Source organism: Tympanuchus pallidicinctus, unplaced genomic scaffold (assembly GCF_026119805.1).
Source record: "Tympanuchus pallidicinctus isolate F22 unplaced genomic scaffold, pur_lepc_1.0 scaffold16, whole genome shotgun sequence".
In the NCBI taxonomy this organism is placed as follows: domain Eukaryota; kingdom Metazoa; phylum Chordata; class Aves; order Galliformes; family Phasianidae; genus Tympanuchus; species Tympanuchus pallidicinctus.
In genome coordinates, this window is record NW_026294679.1 from 14,808,861 (window position 1) to 14,830,032 (window position 21,172).

A 21,172-nucleotide genomic window follows, 5' to 3' on the forward strand; every position below is an offset into this window, starting at 1 on the left:
AGCACTGATTTATTAAGCACCCAAAAAGATGATAGATATCATGAACATTTTCAATAATTTATCAACAATCTTTGAGATGAAGTTCAGGCAACTAATGTATCCATGATTAGAGTAAGCTGCTATGAGAAATGCCCCAGTTGAAATCAATGGTTTTGGTTAATATCTCTTTTTTTTTTTTTAATGGCTATTGTTAAAAATATGTAGCAGGTAGATTATACTTTTTTGCTTTCATTCTATCTGAGTGAAAAAAAAAAAAAATCATACTCATGCATCCACAGCTTATATTGTTATTATGCTCTTCTTTATTTGGAAATGTCCTTGTATCCTTGAAGGCTGTTGGATTTCTGGAAGACGTATCAATAATTGTTTGACATCCATGTAATTTAGTTTCCTAATTGATTTCATAGAAACAAAGCTAACAGGCCAGAGAAACAGCCAAAAGTGTGATCATTCTTCTTCTAATCTAAGTCCTGCATCATTAAGACTTTGAGCATATAATAAAATCAAATCAGATAAGCTGTTCCTTAGTAATATATCATTTGTTTCTATCTAAAAATGTGTTGCTCTTTCTATTAGGGAAAAGTGGCCCAGACAGCTTGCATGTCAGCCTGCCAGCATCTTTCAACATCTCTAATGCAGATGCTACTGGACACTGAATTAAAACAAATAAGCATGGGAGCAATTCAGCAGTTTAATTTAGATGTGATACAGTGTGAATGTAAGTAGATGTTCTGGTATTCTTACCTATGTCTGTCTTAAAATTACAAAAGAAAGTATTTAATGTTAACCATATAGTCATCTTTTTCTATAATCTACTAAAGTTTTGCCAGTTTGTTGTTGCTGTTTTTAATATGATTTAGTTATAGTTTCCTTTAAAAGTACTTACAAGTAAGTAGGCTAACAATTTTGGGAAAAAAATTAAGATTTTTTTTTTAAACTTTAGTATCTGATTGAAGTATACAACCTTTGCTACTTCTAATGGAATCATGGTCACTACATCCAGTAAAAAGATGACTATGGTCTAGCACAGAATTGACCAGAAATACTACATAAATATTATGATTGTGAAGTTAGGCACAAAAACGTCAGATGTCTGTGAAATTTTAATTTTCCCACTTGAGATGATTTATTACATTATTTATTACAATACAAATTTTAATTGTGCTGTTACAAACAGTTTTCTCCTTCCTAGAACCAATGCTTGCTCACTGTGCAGTGGTAGTGCTCATTTAGTAGACATCAACTCACTATTCAAAATATAGTATCAGAATTATTTAATAAAACTGGTTGAATCTAGCACCGATGACGGATTAATTTCCCCATGTTCTACATGGAATTCACAACTGTAAGATGAGCTTTTACTCTGTATTAAGGAAGTAATTTCATAACGTTCTGATGTGAGTAGATTTTATGCCTATTTTCGCTGATGGCTGAGGTTCACTAAGAAGGCTCGCTAGGACTTCTTTAATGCATATCTTTAGTCTCTCATGCTCTGTTTGTTGTTGTTTTGTATTTTTTCCCCAAATTATCTTTCCTCTTATATGTTTGAGGCACAGATCTCAGTGATTTTAGCAACCTCTCTAGAATGTGGCAGTTCTGTGTATCTTCTTGTGTTTAGCTTGGGCACATGAAAAAGAACACTGATGTCTGCTCAATTAACAGCCAGCTATGGGTAATTGGAAATTTGTTTTCAAGCAATTTAGTTAGAATCACAAAGGATTCTTGTGGGATTCCAGGGGCAAAGGTAAAAGAAATTTTTGATGCCCACATGCGCATCTTTCCACTTCCTACTCTATTTGTTACATTCCATTTAAAACTCTGCAGCAAGAAATGAAGGCACCTTTCTGACAGGCCCTTCGTATTGCAGACTTACAGCTTTTCAGTGCATGAGGTGAACTGACAGGATTATCAGGATCTGTTTGGAAAAAAAAATACAAGGGCTGCTCCGAAAGTAATGCCTCAGATTTTATTCTGTTGGCCCATGACATCAGAGGTGAATATTGGTGGTATGGCAATAGAGATTAAACTTTCCCACTAGTATTCCTTTAAGTGTTGTTGCCATGTGACAGATGGCAGCAGAGGGGCACTGATACCATGGCATCTGACATGGAAGTGCATATGAAGCAAAAGTGTGAAACTAAATTCCTCCATGCAGAAAAAATGGCACCCACTGATATTAGTCAATGCTTGCTGAATGTTTATGGAGACCAAACAGTGGATGTGAGTGAGGTGGGGGTGGTGTATTTCAGCAGTGGCAATAGCAGTGTGAAATACAAGCCATGCTCTGGATGGCCATGCAGATGTTTACAAGCATGGCATGCAGGCTCTTGTTCACAGCTGGTGAAAATGCATAAATAATGATGGTAACTATGTTGAAAAACAGTGTTTTGTAGCAGAGTATTTACCCATTTTGTACTCTTTGTATCTGTTGTAGTTTCTAAATAAGAGACATTACTTTCGGAACAACCGATAATATCTGCGATCATGACATTAAGGTTTGTCCTAGGATGTGATTGCACCAGTTGGCTGCAGATGATGTTTTGATGTTTGATTTTTAGTGCATTTGATAATGCAAATGTAACTGTTCTTTTCTAGTAGATGGGTAGGGCTATGTGCATGTGCATTCATCTGCATTCCCAATTTTAAAAAAAGATTGTGGCTGTGAAAGCAAACTGCATAATATTCATAGTGCTGACACTGAATAGTTCACCTAGACAGGCTGAACTGGTGCATCCACTACACAGTCATTTGCCTTCTGAACAAACAGCATAATAGCAGAGAGTGCTTGCCCTCTGCCTTGTTATTCTGTTTCTAATGTCTGAAATATGTACAACTGCAAATAGATTAAACCGTAATTATTTCTTTTTACAATGCTTTTAAAGCATAGTAGAAAAGGAAAATGGTTTCACACAGAAACCCTTTGGGTTGCTTAAAGATAACTGTGGCAGCTTGGCCAAATAATACTCTGCAGTAAATGATGTCTTACCTTCTGATTCTATGATTCTGTGGAATAAGGGATTGGCACTGGGTGTTGTTCAGAGACTGCTTTGCTGTTGCAGTTTCATTCATAAGGTCCATCACAGGCACATTCCAGGCCTCACTGTGATGCCTGTGATTTATGTTCTTGTTCATCACTCTCTCCCAGCTTTATTCTTTGACACTTTGAGATTAATGGGTACAACAGAGACATTTCAATTAGTGCTTAGTGTGTGCGAATAATTCACAAATATCAGGTAGTTTTCTACTGTATTGTATACATGGATTTGACATTTTAGTTATAGGCAAGGCAGAGTATACTGAGATGCATTCTGAATTAAAAATTCATGTGAATATAGAAAGTTCTGAATATTTGAACATGCATTTTTAATACATTCTTGACAATGTTCTAGATATTTGTTTTGATCTTTAAGATTGCATTTTTATTATTTCCAGTATGAAATGAGGGAGATCTAGATAAATGCAGGAGAATGTGATTACTAGTCAGAAAAGGCAATCGGCAGTCTGATAACCAACGCAACTATCTCTTAATAAGCTCTGAAGTCAGTAAATCTTAAAATTCATAAGAATCGTAGTAACCAGGTAAAATGATAATTGGACTTCCAGGAAATTAAGGTGGAAGAGAAGGAGTTTATCTTGTGGTGATCACTGGGATTTCATTATTCTGCACTTCATTTCTATGAAAAGTACCTGAATTTAAGAGGCAGAGCAGAAAATCTGAAAGTATCTTCATGATGCTTTTGCATAACAGTAGTATCAGATGGTCTTCTTGGTTGATTTAAAAATAGTATTGATCATCTTGCACTGTTCTTCAGTTTTGCATATTCCTTCCAAACATTACAAAAGCTAAAAGTTTGATTTCAGAGTATCTTGCTCTAATTGAAGTATTTTCCACACTCTCTACGTATTTATGAACTGGAACAGTGTTTTACGTTTGTTTTTCATGTCATTCTTTCTTAATAATGATCTTCCATTAGGATAATTGATTTCTTACAAAAGTGTTCAGAAAAATATGTGTATGTATTAGTTTCCATTGAAGATAACCCAGTGAACATGCCTTTGCCTGTACATTGCACTTCAGTGTGCAGAGGAAGAAAATGGGTTGGGAAGGAGAGGCATTTGCCATTTCTTTGGAATTCAGATATGTGTTGGTGTATCTCACTTCATGAGAAGCAAGGTGTAAATAATAGCACAAGAGCTTTCTAGACACAGAGATGACTTTGGGAATGTGTGCTGTTTGTGTTAAGGAATCAAAAATCTACAACAATCCAAAAGCCTTTGAACAGTGATATTTACGAAGTGCGGGGATATAGAAGTATCTTTCTGATTGTCAAAGACATATGTTGGTAAAATACTGTATGCAATTTAATATAGATTTTTAAAAGATGAAAATTTTATGTAGAATGTTGTATTACAAAGTGATTGTATATATTTCTCTGACTCAGACAAAATGCTTCACAGCTGTATTATTACCCAGTCATTTTGCTGAAGAGATCCAAACATACAAAAATATGTTGGCTTCTTCTCCACACAGATAGTTTTTACACTGTGTTTTCTGCTTTCACAGAAATAAAGACATGTTTTTTGATCCAGTTGGTACATGCTCAGGGACATGATTTAGTGGGTGGTTGTAGGGGTAGTATGGCTAGGTTGGGGTTGGACTTGATGATCTTTAAGATCTTTTCCAACCTGAGCAATTCTGATCCTGTGATTCTATAAATACAAGTGTAGATAACTTCCTTTTGCTTTAAAGTTCACACTGCAATTTAAGTGAACATAATTTGCTTTAATTTACCAGATCTAGATACCTTAAGTAGGACTGTTCAGAAATTCTAATTGTTGGAAAATTTATTAGTAGCTTTTGTAATACTTGTGTGCGTTTTAATATAGTTGAAGTCTATAGTTGAAGAGAAAGGATCAATTAGCAGGAGGGACAATTGAGTAGGCTTCCTTTTTCATCCAGCCATGAGTCTATGCAATGATGGGAAGGTTTTTAACTTTGACTGTCAGCGAGGGTGAAAGAAATTCTGGGACAGCATCAATTAGCAGACAATTAGTGCAAGGCAGGTTGCAATATACCTTCCAACCAGTGCTCTGTATTGAGAGTTGCGGTGTCCAAGAGCAAGTGGGATTCTTGACCCATGCGCTCTCTGTTGACAATACATAGAGGTGATCTCCAGGTGAGTATGCCAGAAACTGAGGAACTCAAATCCTATTTTCTCTTGAAAAAACATAGTTCTCTCCTCCAGAGGCCCCTCACTTTACCTGCTTGTCTTCCATCTACAAGGCCAGGTCAACTAGGCTCACTTGAGACCATCCTTCATCTGCTGGCCACATATGGCAGCAGAGGAGCAGGAGAAGCAGTGATGCCTGGCAGTGCTGGGGGAGGGCTGGGGCTTGGCAGCTGGTGGCCCTCTCAGTGTGGCTCTCCTCAGCCTGTTTGAACAGCTGAAGCATCCAGCAGGGCTGCAAAGTGGCCAAAGACTGCTCCAATATTTGCCCATTCTCTGCTCTTCATTTAAAAGTATAGTTGCAGCTCTGCCTTTTACTTGAAAATTGATACTATGACATGAGGAAAGCTCTAATTCAGCTTTTGATCCAAAGTCTGGCCCTGATTTTAATTTCTGTAATTGAGCTGCAAACTGTCAGAAAGTAAGATAAGTACTGAATTCCCAGACCAGCAGAGCATACATGAATGATAACCAAAGGACTGTGTTTTGAGAGAATACAATGAAGGGACCTGTTAATAAATCCAGAAGTGCATAGAAATTCATTACTACTCGCAGATGTCTTCAATTCTATTTTAGCAGACACAAACTTTCTCGTAAGATATCCATCATATATATATATGTATATACATATATCATCATATATATACATATACATATACATATATATGTATATCAGTTCACATATAGCCTGTATACAAAATGTAATGAGAAGAGCAAATGAAATGCTTAAAATAAAGCCATCTTTGCAACATTTAAGTTTACCATACTTGTGTGCCTGTTAACTCATAGCCCATTTTGTATTGTTAAATCTTTTTTTTTTCTTTTTTTTTTCCCATTGGATTCTGCCTCCTGTAAATTCCAAACTAGCTGTTACAAGGACTGTATTTCTGTGCTTAACAGTGAGGAGCTTGGGTGTGCTGTGACCACACATTTTACCACATATCCAGCCTTATATACTCAGAAAAGGACAACATGATGTTAACAGAGCGCAAGGAAAATGGTTATAGCAATATCTTTGTGAAGAGCAGATTCATCTAATGCATATATTCAGCTTTTTTTTCTGAAAGCATTGAAGTTTCTAATTCAAACTGCCAAGCAGTTATTTGTTTGCCCTTGTATTCAGTAGACTTGATGGTGATCTTTGCATTTTCACTCTCAGATATTGTAAAATTCCTGAATGTCTTTATGCTTGCTAAGGTAAACAAACAAGTAGCCCCCTACCCCTCCAAATCCTCTTTAAGATTAACATGAATGTAGGGGGTAAATATTTTTAAAGATCTATATATGACAATGTTTCATTACTATCTGGAAAAGGACCCTTAGGACAAAGACATTAAGAATGTTAATCCTGTTCTTATAATATCTTCCTAAAATGCTTTGCAGTAGAAAATATTTAATTAGCTTTGTAAAATTGTTAGCAAAACTTAAAAGCCCTGAGCTGAGGGAGTGGGACTGTCTGACTGTTACCATAAGTAGATTATCTTTTTGCCCTTTGAACTCATGAAATTTTAATAATGAAGAAAATTCTGCTGTAGTCACCTGTCAAAAATGACCCAAATATAAGAATAAATATTGTTGTTATCATGAATGCCCCCAGTGTCATAAATAAGTTTATAACAGAAAATTGTAATTAAAGAGAATGGAGCATAGACAGTAGTTTAGTTTGAGGCCTTTCATGCTTGTTCTGTAGTTACCTGAGTAGTAGGTGCTTTCTAGTGAAAAAAATATTGCATTATTAAATATATTAGGGTAAATTCCCAACTATGTTAGCTGCATGAGCAGTATCTAGTTTGTTGATTGCTTAAGACAATAAGCATAAGAAAAATTCTCTTCAACTCTTTTGAAGTAGAATGTCTTACATGAGTGGATGTGTAAGGCAGTGGGTGTTTCTGTAAATGTCCCTTATGAATGTGTGACTGGGATAAGAACATGAGAACTACCAACTGAGTGAGGCTAAGGCTCCCTTTAACCAAGCATCCTGTCCCTAGCAATGATCAGTGACAGTATTTAGAGAAGATCATAAAACACCAACTGTTTATTGAGTGGCCCCTCCTTCTGCAGATCCATCTTCCAGCAGTACATAGGGATTTAATGAACAATGTATTCAGACTATTCTGTTTAATTGTTGTGGAATGGCCTGTATTACAAATATACATTTTTTACATTTATACTTGTTTCTCATTTGTATTTCTGTTACGCACAACCTGTCTTGAGAATGAGTCCCTAATAATACCCTAAACATAATGCACTGTGTTCTATGAAAAAGTATTTTGATTTGTAACATTCCCTCCATTTATTTCATTGTCTATTATTTCTTGTGTTAAGAGAAGCAGTAAGTCAGTGATAGTTTCCTTTTCATCTTTTTGCACACAGTTAATGACTTCCTTGACTTTGGTTATTAGTCTACTGAAGTACTGCTGTCTGAAGGGCTGGATGGAGTTCATGAGCAGGCCTTCTGATCATATATAAGACTACTGATTACATAGCATGTGCCATATTGTGCCTGATCTCCAACTTTTTAAGTGTTATCATCATACAGCTTTTTACTTCTTTACGTTTAAGAGAAGGCAGTGCCTGGACATGGCTACTTTTCAATATGTCGGCTATAAAATTCCATCCCATCAGTGCTTCTTTTGAGTACATCCTGAAGCCACCTGAAATGTCAGGACATTTTGCTGAGTTTGTGTTCATGTGATTTTCATAGAAGGAAGTGGGAAACTGCTCAAGTCTTAATTTGATAGCTCTCTGTGACATGAACAAAGGAGGGGGCATGATGGAAAGCTTTGTTGTTTTCTCTTTCCTGAAAGCATTGAACTTCTTTACAGTGCATCAATGCTTTCTGATATTTCTTGATTATTAGTTTAGCTATGATGTACTACTTTGGGGATTTGTAGTTTTAATGAATTTCTAATTTTACTATTTTCACTTAATAATAACAGAAATCTGTGATGTTACCCTTCTTTTATAGATTATTGACTTTTCTTTAATTGCCTTCAAATTGCATATGAAAATAAAATAAATAATAAAATCATTAGTTTTTAGGTTTGAAAATCTTTGAGGTTTCCTAACTTAAATAAATAGCTGGTTTGTTTCATACGTATGTGTTATTTTTTGTACTTAGCTGATAGCTTTACCTTCCAATTTTGTCAGTCTGTTTTTGGGTTCAAGAAGAGCAGAAGTTCATTATCATGAACAGACATTTCAGTTCTGTTCTGACTGTGGCACTTAGAGCTTTCCACCTGTCGTCCACACATTTAACAAGCTCTCACCTTATTATCTTTTATTGCTGTTTGGATAGAGGTGGTGTTTTATAGAGCAGATGCTGTAACAAAAGCAGATGTTTGAAAATGTTGACAGCCATGGAATTGGTGTTATTTCAAAATATCTCAGTAATCACTCACCTCAGGCTGAAAATGTGAAGTTGTTGGCTCTAATGTTTGTAAGATTATTGCTGGTTTAGAATTGTAACCTAAATGTCTTCCTAAAGATATTGTTCTTGGAACGCTTTGTTTGTTGGTTCTTTTGTTTTTAATTAGGGTGGGTTAAATAGTTGTAATGTGTTTGCATCAAACTGATTTCATTTTAATGCGAGCTATCATTTATAATGCATAGTGCTAATTTTTATGTTAGATTATAAAAAATATACATCCATAATTTTGATCTTTTTCTTGCAGTGTTTGCTAGTTCTGAGCCTGTGCCAGGATTCCAGGGAGACACCCTGCAGTTAGCTTTCATCGACCTCAGACAAGTAAGACACTAGTTGTTGTTTTTTATCCTACTAATTTCCCCTTTTGACCAATGCTGGAGTTATTAAATTTGAGAACCTTTCATGTTTTAGCATTCCCATGTAATTGGTTTTGAAAAGCAGTTACTAGTGGCACTACTCCCTGTTACTTAGTATAAAACAATTTTTTCAAGGTGGTGTTGGGGGGCACTGTTGTACTGGTGGTATTATTACATGGATGTAACATTGAATTTTGGTCCTGACTGTTTTGTAAAGATCCTGCAATGCTTTTTTTTTTTTTTTTGAAAGAGTACACCTTACCCTGATGTGCTGTTACTATTGTTTCATTCTGAGCAATTGTTCCTTTCTGGGGAATGACTCCCTGGAGAGTAGAATCAAGCATAGTATTAATGTTTCCTTTACTTAGTACATATTCTTTTAAACAGTTAGAAAGTCACTTTATTCCAGCCAGCTGATCTTTATTCTATACCAAAATTAAGTTAAAATGCCTTGCTATTGAAAACACTTTTTCTCAGTTCTTGTCTAAAGGAAGGATGTTTTCCAGACTAAAGTTAACTTATCTTAATTTCATGTAGTCATTTCTATTCCCTGCTCTCTGAATTCTGATAATATATCCAACCATAGTAATTCATTTTCATAAACCTTTCACACTTGAAGTAAATTTTAAAGAATTTGTTTCACAAAATTTCAAGTACAAAGTGTTATTTAAATAGTGAAATGGAACATTAGCTGCGCAAGGAGGCTCTTTAGCTTTCTGCAGATGCTGATAAGATTTTTCAGCACCATTATGTGTCTGTCATAGTCATCAGAAAAGAGTAGAAATGCAAAATTATCTATGTAGTAAGAACAGGTTTGCTTTTAATAGTTTGGTAGTTTCTTTTTCACAGTAAGATAATAGAAAGGCATTTTAGAAGGGAAAGTTCCCTTGGCAACAGTGTTCCTATTTCTCCTGATAATTGGAAAGGACTAAGTATATTTTTAAATGAGAAAGTTTAAAGCTTGATTTGCCCATTATATTCTTAGCAGAACATAACATAATGAACAATATCTACAATATTAGATAAGGGATAAGCCTGGCCTGTCTGAGAAGAATGTAGGATCATGGCCATAAGATTCATTAATGAGATACCTAAATATTAGGAGCACCAGACTTCAACATATTTGATAGTTTAAGTCTGGCAAAGTACAAATCTTACCTTGACTAATGACCTTCCTCTTTTGGTTTCTCTTTTATTCTCCTTTTATTATCAGTGTTAGAACTGACTAAACATATTCCAATTTGTACAAAGACAATTTACTTAAAGGGAAAGAATGTTGAGAGATTTTTGGCATCATTTCTTTCATCTGCCAGAGCATTATAAATCTTTGTGGAGCCTATGTTTGTTCCAAGGGAAAATGTGATTTCCAGCTATGCAGAAGCATATGCAGCTATGCAGGGTATGCACGTACTTGCTATGGGAAATAAATAATATTCTGTATGTATTAAGTACCAGCTGTTGAGCATATCATGTAAATAAGGATTCTATTGCCTGTGATAGCAGTCAGTTTATGTTAGCAATTTACATTTAGAATTCTCTTGAAGCAAATAACATTTTGTAGAGAACACTCTATATCCCATGGAAATCGTATTGATTTTGAAAGCTTTATAAACAACAAAAGTGTAGGTTGCAATCTAAGCATGTACGTATAAACAGGTCTGGTTATTTGTTTTGTTTTGTTTTTACCATATCATTGCATGTTTTACCAAAAGTGGTTAGATACTGCAAGACCACATTAAAAGTAACACTTAGCATTTCATAAGCATTTGCAGTGTTTTCCATCTCTTTCTTATTTGTGATCCATTTCTATCTTAATAGAGTGGATGACAGTTCTTTTCAAGAATACTTAGAAAAGCAACAGAGCCTTTTTCAGAAAGTTCTTATAAAAGGTCATGCTTCTGTTTTTTAGTTTGAATTTGATACTTCTTCATGAATTACAGGATATGAAAGATAAGGAAGTAGGTCCAGTGGTCAGGTTTTACCTGCCCACCCGGACTGTGCCCTGAGGTCAAACTCCTGATATTGGCTGTTTGGTACAGAGGAGCTGATGACAGGTAGGGGCTGATACAAGGGGGAAAGCTTGAACCGTATCAAAGCTAAAAGGCAAGAGATTTGGGACTCAGTGAGAGACTGTAACTAAAAGATGGATCAGCAGGATTGCCCTCTTCTTAAAAAGCAGCTGACCTGCAAGGGAAAAGACTTTATCGTCCTGCCAATCACATGCTTGCTAATGGAAGCCAGTTATCTCAACAACAGCTTACTCTCTCTGTGTTGTACTAAGACAATGTGTAAGATTAATGAGGATTGGGCAGTAGGATATTGTAGCACATTTTCCTAAAGAGGTAAAGCGACTTACGAGGAACAAGCTTGGAAGAAAGAGAGGGAAGAGCTACATTTGAATGATTACTGCAGGGAGAGAAGCAGATTTGGAAAGAATTGCCATTAGAATTTTCATCCTAACAGTTCCTGAAGGCAGTGTATGAACAGTATGTTGTTCCCTGCAAGGCTTCCTTCCTTCTTCCCACAAATGCAAAAGAGCAAACAGAAAGTTGACATGAGAGAGTTGCTTCTGAAAAAACAAAAAACACAGTATTTGCAGAAAGTTGAAAGAAGCTGAGAATAGCAATGGGGCAGGCACTTCCCAGCGTCCTCTCTGAGCAGCTATTTCTTCTTATACTGTCTTCTCTTACACTTCTGTAAATACTTAATGTATTCCTTAAAGAAGCTTACTAATCTGGAGAAATCCTGGTCAGTAAAGATTTTTATTCTCTTCCCATAACTTCAGTATCCCGGCATCTTACAGAGATGACTTATCCCATGCAGTTGGCTAATCACAAAAGGTGCATTTGTTCGCCATTCTATTTTCTTCTGCCTGGAGGAAGACTTTTGCATGCATAGACTTCTTTCTAATTTAAACGTTTTGGTTGTATTCTGCTATTTATTTTTGGCAGACGAAACAGAAACCTTTTGGAGCAGGGCACAGTTTCTGAGGAATTTAAGAACTTATATGTCACATGATGTAATCTAGAAAAATTAATCCAGGATAGTTTCACATTCAGACAATCCGCTTTGTGCAAGTGATTGACGTAAGATGGAATAGTCCATTATATTTGCTTTGTGTGGATGGATATGTCACAAGTGTAGCCAAAAACCTACTTGGCTTTTGCATCACTGTAAGTCATTGCATGACAGCCTATGAATTACCCTCCAAAGAATGTATGTAACTATGTAGTATCATCCCTGCGCTGATAAGAAGATATTGTACTTCAGACCTGTTAACACGGGCAGTGGCTATAGAACCATAGAATAACATACAGAAACTTCTTAGAGAGGTACCTAAAGTTTACTGCAGAGAGAATACTAATATACAATCCCCTCTACTAATTAAGAATCCAATGACCATGATACAAAAACTTGAAGCTCCAGCTAATTTAGCAGCTACTAAAGCAGCAAGCAGCTGTTAAGAAAATTTATATGCATAAACATTTCTGTCCACAGAATGTCCACATTTACACATCTCTGTACAGCTGTAATTGTGTCATATGCTTTTTGTTTTGAGGTTTGACTTGAGGTCATACCTGGGTGCACTTTTTCATCTCCCTTACTTAAAGCATTGAGGAGCAAGCCAGCTCATCAAGGCGATTATCAAAGTGGCATGTGACTCTTTAAAGAGAATGCTCTTTGGCATCTCATGAAGATGACCCAGCTCACCTGTGACCTGCACTGCTCTCTGAAGATAATCTCTTGCTACTGACTATATAGGGAGCCTGGGTAAATAGTGCACTGGCCCAAAATGAAGTGGAATGAACTTCAGGGATTTTACTACCATTTCAGATCCTAGGTCAATTGGAATTAACCTTTGAAAGTAAAAAAGTCTTAGTTCATCCTACCTGAATTAGTCTCTGCCTTCTCCATGAATTAGTTTTGTCCTAGTTATGCTCTGTTCTTTAGTGTCCAAAAATTAGTGTTACTGTTCTGGAATGTGAGGCAGCTGCTTCTTGGATGTCCTGCACATTTAAACACTGTGGGGAGAAGGCCTCAATATTAGAATGTGTGTGCTCCTCTTTGGATAGTCCATGCAGTGTGCAGTGGACAATAATGATAACCTAGTAGTAACCTTACAGATCTGGTTGTATGTTGTATCAGTAGCTGTAATTTCCCAGGGCAAATTTCATGCTTCTTAACTAACTGAGAGGAAATAAATGCCTCTTCTTGAAATAAAATCATTGCCTGCACAGTTACAGCCTAAGCTGCCGATTTCATTTTATTTTTTTTTACCATAGACTTCACAAGTGATTTCTTGTGCTTCTCTCCAACGTGACCATTACTTCAGTTTCAGACAGGTCTTCCTCTACTGATTCGTGTCAGACAAGTACTAGGCTAGTTTGATGACTGTGAAATTTTCTTGTTTCAGCAGGGGTGTGAAGATAACTGTGTTTTCTCTTGGCAATTTAGGAGGTGACATTAGTATTCTCTAGTTGCTGTCAGTGCTGTTCCTGCAACAAGAATAGCCATCTGAAATGAAGCAGAATCAGGTGTTGTAGGTAACCACCAGGTTAGGAAGTTCCAAGTTAAGGAACCACCACAGGAGTCACCACCCATGCGGTAATGTAGTTTACAGTCCCTAAATTCCTCAGAGGTGATGAGGGAAGTATTTTTCAGCTGTATATGTTAACATTCTGATAATACTAGACACACATTAGATGTAAAATTGTAATGTGATCAATGCAGTTAATATACAGAATAATGTGCCATGGAAACATTAGCAGATACATTTCTCAGACTTCTATATATGTGTGTGAATAAGCATGCATTTCCATAAGCATAAGTAATTTTCAATGCACAATATGCTTTTTCTTCTAAAAATTTATATCATATTTAACAGCATAGTGCATTTTCTTTTGTTTGCAAAGCATAATGGAAACTGGATTAATAGTTTCTTGGGCTGTTTGTCCAGTTACTTTGTAATGCATTTTCTGGTGTGCAAGAAATACTGCTAAACTTCTGAACAGTAGAGCTGCATGCAACAGATGTAAGTTTATTTCAAACTGAAAATTCTTATTAATAACCTTTCTTTTCTTCTGTTACCCAAATTTGCTTCTCATTCGTCAGTGAGAGCTGTCCTGATAAACTCAGTAGTGACTCATGAGTAGAAAATGTGGAAGAGATTGCTGGACTTCAATCTCAGCCACTGGGTTGTCTGCCCTTCAGTAGATGTCAAAGAATAAGTTGCAGGTTGTTGCCAGAAGAGTCTACCATTATTCTTTTAGGGCATGGGTTCTACAGGCATCCTGTTCCTGCAGATTGCCTTGGCTTTGAAATGAGTTAGTTACCCCTGGGCCCTGCTCCACAAGTCTTAACCAGAGAAACCATTAGGTTTTTCCAGGAGGGAGAAGTCACTAACTATATGTGCAGGAATAAGACTTTAAAATCCTCATGGTTTAAAGATAAAAGTAAGCCTCTCTTTCATAAGACGGTGGTTTGAATTTTTAATTATCAGGTAGTATTGAATATTTCATCTTCCCCTTCCTGAGGGAAATTGTTGTTGAGACTTTCATCTTCACAGAGGCTCTTTCACAATGCGTACTGATCCCTTTCTCCCCCCACCTTCACTCCCCAGCTTTTCTGAACAAGCAGAGGAGCATGTTACATCTGTAACATGAAGCCCAGCCTCAGGGTGCTGTGTAATGGGATTTGCACTTCTCTAGTTTTCAGTGCAATGCTGCTTATTCAGCTAAAGAAAGGAGCTCAAGTTTCAGACAGCAACAAAACAGGAGCTGCACCTCTCCAGATTTCAGACCCTCACTTTGCTGGAGAAAGAAGCTAGTCTTCTTGGCCTTCTTCTCCATTAATTGGATCCCTACTAAAGCAAGAAAGAGGACTTTAGTCCACACATTGAACAGTGCAGACACACTGTATGGCTCAGTTTTTCATCTATTTGTGTCATACTTGGGTAACGTGCATATACATACTTGTGTTCCAAATAACACAGTTATGAATATGACTGTGTGATAAATATGTTATCCAGCTTGCAAGAGAATACACAGTGCATTTTCTGAGTACTGTAGTCTTACAATTAAATGAGAATTATTCTGACAAACATAAGAATTTGTATGCATTTATATTTCCCAAAGGAAACTCCTGCTTTTGAATTTTTGCCTAGGCTCTGCAAAGCCTGTAGGTAATCACAGTAGGGCAAATTGTGTGTGTAGATATCTTTGAGGAAGATCTCAATCAGTGCTCTGTACACAAAAGGCAGCTTATTACTGGGATGGGATTTATACTTGCCAGCTGGTAAGAATTAGGAAGCTTTGGAAACAAATGCACAGAAATTAGCAGTGGGGAGGGTCAACACCAAGCACAGCTTTAGATACACTATCTTGATAAGAATTTGGATAATCAAAGCGTGATGGCAAGTCAGTCATTTCCTGGCAGTAGGTATTCCTGCCCCATCGCTGTCAGGAGCTAAAGGCACACGTGCCAGTTATTACATCTGTGTTCTTTGGGACACTAAATCGCTCATCAAATCCATTGCAAAATGGTCTGTATCCAGTTCAGCTTCTGAATGCCCCTATTTAATCAGAGGAGTGCAAATAACACACTGATACTGCACCAGGTTTTCATGCTAGATCCTGGCTTACTGGCATGAGGAGCATACCTGAAAATAGATTTTAAAATCTCAATGTATGAATTCTACTACTTCCTTTCAGGAGACCTATCAATAGCTTACCTTACTAAAACAATGTACAAGTGGCTGTTTAGCTACAAGATACACTACTCCATCTCTGTCAAAAAGCAGAGAATTTCTCCAGAAAAAAAGTGCAAAAGAATATGCACTAAAGACTATGTACTGAAGTCTGCAATGCATAAAATAAATGGCATCTCCTAACTGACAGTAAAGAGTGCTCTAGGTATCTGTAACTGTGTAAGTTATCAAAAATAAAAAATATTCCTTCTTGTTCCTTTGGCCTAGTTCATTTAAGGGACACAGTTCTCTAAGTTGTCCACTTACAAAACCAGATATATGCACATGTTAGATGAGCTGCCAAGAAATCATTTAGAAAATGTTAGAATTCATGAAGCTTGATGTTGAGACCAGGAGATACTATGTTTGCAGCAGATAGTATGTTAAGCAAGGCTTAAGGTTGCTGTAGTTAGTCGAATGTACAGTTTTTAGAGCTGAGATAGCAAAGGGTTTTGTTGATCTTTTTGCCACGTGCAGGTGGAACACTTGATTTTTCATAATCAGTGCAGCGGAGTTCCAGCTTGTAAATACTGCCATCACATAAATTAATAAAAACTTCACTGGAGCAGTTAATCAAGGCAGATATCAAAAGTTCCTTGTCAAGTCTCTTTAGATGGATATGTCTGAGTCCCTGTCTGATAAGTACCAGCTGTCAGAATTAATCATCTTTCAGAATCAATAATACTTTCACAAGACAATGTTTAGAAGGAATCAATCCATTCAAAACCTACAGAGCTGTTATTATGATGATACTCCATATCTCTGGAGAACTTTTGGTTCAAGAAAGTTCATCCCTTAGTTGCAGATGAATTCTGTCTGAGATTATGATATAAATGGCACTATAGCTGTATCCTCAGAAGTTGAAGTGCGTATACCAGTTATGCCTTGTCTGTAATACCAGAACCAAAAAGCCTCTGTTTTCTCAAATGAAATATTAGATTTCTTCAATAACTTTCATGCTATGTCTCTGGGAAACTACTTATGGAGTAGTCAAGTTTTAGTCTGCAGCATCTCCAAGCATGTTGTGAGAGAAAGCAAAAAAAATGAACCTTATATGGAAAAGGTTTTCCATTGGAAAAAAGGTAAAAAAAAGATTTCCATTAGAAGTCTTTTCTGTTCTTTTGCACAAATACCTCTTAGTAGAAAGTTGTCACTGGGCTCACTTTCAGATAATTTCTCAATCTTTTACTTGAAATATAAAAAAATGATCCATTTGTCTATTGAATTTATTAACCCCTGCTTATCCTTTATTTGAGTCACTGATGTAGATTCTATGCAGTGGAAGCTATTTAGTGGAATGAAGCGTTTCTCTGGCATTTTTTCCTGGCAGCTTTGCTCGCCAGCTCAAGCTTGCCTTTATCTTTGTCCTACCAGAAATGCTATAAATGCAAACTGAAGGCTTTACTTGTAGCAAGATTTGAATGCCTGACTTTCCTAGAGTCTGGGAATACATTATATCAAGCTGTTGTCTTTCTGCTGACAGCCAGTTGCTGCAGGATCTCTGCCATTGTGTCTGGGCCCTTCTATGGCTCTGAGCTGATGGATGGAGTTCAGTGTGGGAGCCCCCAGCTCCACAGGACTTCCTCTGAATCCTGTGGGTGGTATGTGGTTCCTATGACTAATGAGTGAGCATTGTTAAATGAACAACACAAGAAAATTGTTGCTTTTCAGGTTACTTGTTATTTGTGTTCTTAGCATCTATGAGCCCTAGTCACCCATCAAGGAGCCATGGAGCTGCTAGCTGCTTCAGTGTAATCAGTAATTTCTGCCTCAAAATTGTTCCAGCCTTAGCTAAGCAGGTAATATCCTCATTATTAGTAGTACATACTGGGCTGCACTAATAGCCACCTAAACCTACAGCTTTACCCTCAGTTTTTAGTTGCTTCAATCAATATGTTTAGATTCCAACCCTTCTGTAAATTCCCTGTCCAGCACAGGCAAAAGGCAGAATAGAATATCCTGCCCTTCCCCACCCCCTCCCCCCCTTTTTTTTTTTTGTTTCTCATTTTGCAACAGATTCTTCTGTAAAATGAGAAAGATAATCCATTTATTCTTTGAGTGTCACTATAGGAACAATTGAAAATTCTGTATAATCAAGAATTTATACAACAAGGAATCCAGGAAGCCAAGGAATTCTCTGCTTCAGAACAACAGCAATGAATGAAAGGAGGCAGGGAGGGTTTTTTTCTGTTTCTTTGTTTTATATGCCTTCACAATTCAAGGCTTACAAACCTTTACATAGATAGAGTGTTCATTTGGAGTATACATTTCCATACATTCAGAAATGACTATATATTCATTTGGACCATAGTGTCTTAGAAAATAACTTTATCTTCAAAAGTGCCTTTACAATATAATATATCATACAACATAATACACTATGCAATATAATATATATTTCACCTCAATAATAACTATAAAAACTCTCGGAGAGGATTTATCCCCCACGTATTATTGGTGAAAGAACAGCACAATTAGAGAACTCCACAATAATAGAGTGAAGATGGGGGGGAGGGGAAGGGGAAGAATGAATAAGAACAGAAATGCAAAAAAATGGGGAAAAGGAAAGAATGGATTTTGGAAGATGAAAAGATGAAAAAAATGAAGATATAGCATGAAGGATGTAATAAAGAGAGAGAAAAAATGCTGTGCCTCCATAAAGGCACTTTATTGTTCTTATCCTTTTTTCTTTCTGTGTTTATCATTTTTGTGCTCTATGCTGAGACCCATTAAGAACAGACATTTTTTTAAACAATGGAAGTTCGAAGAGGTGTTTTCACTCGAGGAAAGAAAGGACTTTCAGTGCACATTTAACGATGTATAGAGTCCACGTAGACATGAGCTTGCCTTATTACCTGGAGAATGCAAGCTTTCCTGGTTTCAACAACGTGACTCCAGGAATTGTTCCAGGAGCGCACACAATTAGCCCACACTCCTCCAGAGGGCACAGTGTAACATGATGCAGTTAAACCAGAAGACAGTTTTCATCTTTTGACCTTGTGTCAAACACGTCAATTGAGCAGTTTACCTGAGCTCTCTAAGAGCACATAGGCTACCAGATACTTTCCCATAGAGAGGAACACGCAGTAGACACACAAAAAAATGCTGGTTTAAAAACTGACGCATTTTCTAGACAACAGGAAAAGTGCCAAACGTTTGCAAGTAGCATGCGCTGAACAATTCTGTGCATTCAGGTTCTCCTTTCTTTTTGCCAGCCTAAATTTTAAACAAAAAAGCTTTGCTCTTGTTTAGTGTCTCTGAAGACAGTAAAAGCTGCTCATTCATTTTAAGCACTAAAGGATATTGAGTCTTGTGGAAGTATAGATTTCATCCTAAATTTGATAACGTCACTGAAATACGTATCCAAATGGTAGTTTAGAGAATGGTCATGAGTTCAGTGTAATACGTAAGTCTTGCATCTGTTGACACAGAGTATGGCTTAAAAAGTGAATTGTGAAGAGTAACCTTGACTAGTTCCTAGATGGAAATATGTAGGTAATGGGGAAAGGCTGCCTATCTGGTAGATTGAAAAGACACAGGTTGAAACCTCGAATGACAATGTAAAACAGTCTCTGTAACTTAATTAAATAAAACCAATAATGTGATTTAAACTTCTTTGAGTTAAAATTACTTTAATAAGGGTGTTAATTACTGGAGGATTAACACTGCTTACATGTGATAATAGATGTGGTCAGTCAATAAAGGGTGAGAATAATGTTCATTTAAGAAGGAAAAGAATCTAGCACAGGATTACTCACCAGAAAGGGATAACATTTCAAAGTGGCAAATAAAATCGGAGGAAGAGCTTTTCAAATTGCAGGAGACATTTGAGGCTGAACTGTGCCATACCTACCCAACAAAGTTGTGTATATTAAGATCTATTGGAGCTAAGGAATGAAGAGTAATTGCTAAGAATTGTGTATTACGTAGCTTGGATTTTTTTTCTCTCTCTTCCAGAGCAATTGTAAAAATAATTTTTCAGATGAGACATTTTAAGGAAATACTGTCACCTGAAAAGTGATGAGAAACAACATATTCTAAGGAAAAAGATTGACTTCTAGGAAGAATAATTTCTTGAAGGCATGTTTCTTAGAAAAGTAGTAGTATTGGAATATTGACATTGAGCAGGGAGGATTTTTCCTAAAACATTTGCAAACATAGCATCAGGAAAAGCAAGATCTTTCACAAATAGCCTACAAAAACAAAGTCTGGGTTATCCGGGTTTCTTGTTACTGCAGCTTACTAGGCTTAGAGACCTTTGCTAAACCAAATTATCTAGGCAAGAAAAGCAAAACAAAACAAACAAAGAACCCAACAAATACTGTGATATGGACTTTATTTGGGCTTTTTATATGGATTTTATATGGACTGCAGTGTTTGTTAAAATGCATTTAGAGCCATTTGACTGATATAAATGTGGAGGTAAACTTGTAGTAGCTGAAAAAGAAAGTGAAGGTTGTCTGTGAAAGAATAGGAAACTTCAGTGGTTTGGGCTTTGCTCTTAACTTGTCTATATTTACATTCCTGAGCTACTGATTGTGAAATTCCTTGTCCAGTGGTTCCCAGGTCTAGTATAGCTTTCCCTCAGGGATGTAACTTCATCTGCTATGAAGGGTGGGTGTGCAGGCATACCCTGAATGCACTGCTTTGGAAGAAATAATTATCTGTTTACAGTAAACTCATGGTGAGGACATCTGTAAGTGTCTGTGCCTTACAGATTGCATTGGATTTTTTTTTTTTTCTTTTTGATGCAAACAAACAAAGAAAAAAAGTTGCTGTTTTCTGGCCTCTGATGTCTTAGATTTCAGATGTGGTTAAAACTTCTACTAAAACTGCTGTACGTGTTTTTACAATTGCAACTGTCATTGCTGTGCTAGATGTTCTTTAATATTGAGACGTAGACCCTATGTAACATGGTTGTTGTGATCATGTTCTGAGGCACAGCCTTTGAAGGGGGACCAAGGGTAGAGCAAATACAGCCACACTAGAACATTACATCAACTCTGATGTAAAATACTGGAGTCTTTGATGGCTGCATAACAGAGGATGGCAGAGGTGTCCTCTGTCAGTGCCCACTAGAGATGACTGAACTCTGTTGAAACCAAGTGCTGTGCAGTCAAGAGATACTATAAACTATGTATAGCCTCCTGTCAGGTTGAAAGCCTCAATATTCTCAACAGTGTAATTTCAGTATTTTCCTGAGATGCTATTTGATCTGGTGTTTTTGTCCGCGATAAGGGATGACTTGAAAGCTGGGAAAAGGAAACATTCAGTCCTACCAGTCAATAGCTGGCTCTGAGGAGCTAGACTGGATGCTTCCTGGGTCTGTTTTGTGAACTGCAGTTTCATACAAAGAGCTGAAGTTGCTCATCTTTGCAGGTCTGATGCCATGGAGCTGTGCCATACTTCCTTGTCT

General features: G+C 36.8%; 1 protein-coding gene across 5 annotated transcripts in view; it reads left to right on the forward strand.

Moving 5' to 3' along the window:
• EXOC6 (exocyst complex component 6) overlaps positions 1-21,172 on the forward strand; it is an 82,121-nt gene that overhangs the window by 49,746 nt on the left and 11,203 nt on the right. For 4 of the 5 annotated variants that reach the window (XM_052676733.1, XM_052676734.1, XM_052676731.1 and 1 more), the window contains 2 exons: positions 577-718; positions 8,903-8,976. In XM_052676733.1, the coding sequence (XP_052532693.1) occupies positions 577-718; positions 8,903-8,976 (216 nt within the window). Of the gene's footprint in view, positions 1-576; positions 719-8,902; positions 8,977-21,172 lie in introns of those variants that run through there. The other variant, XM_052676735.1, reaches the window with a different exon arrangement.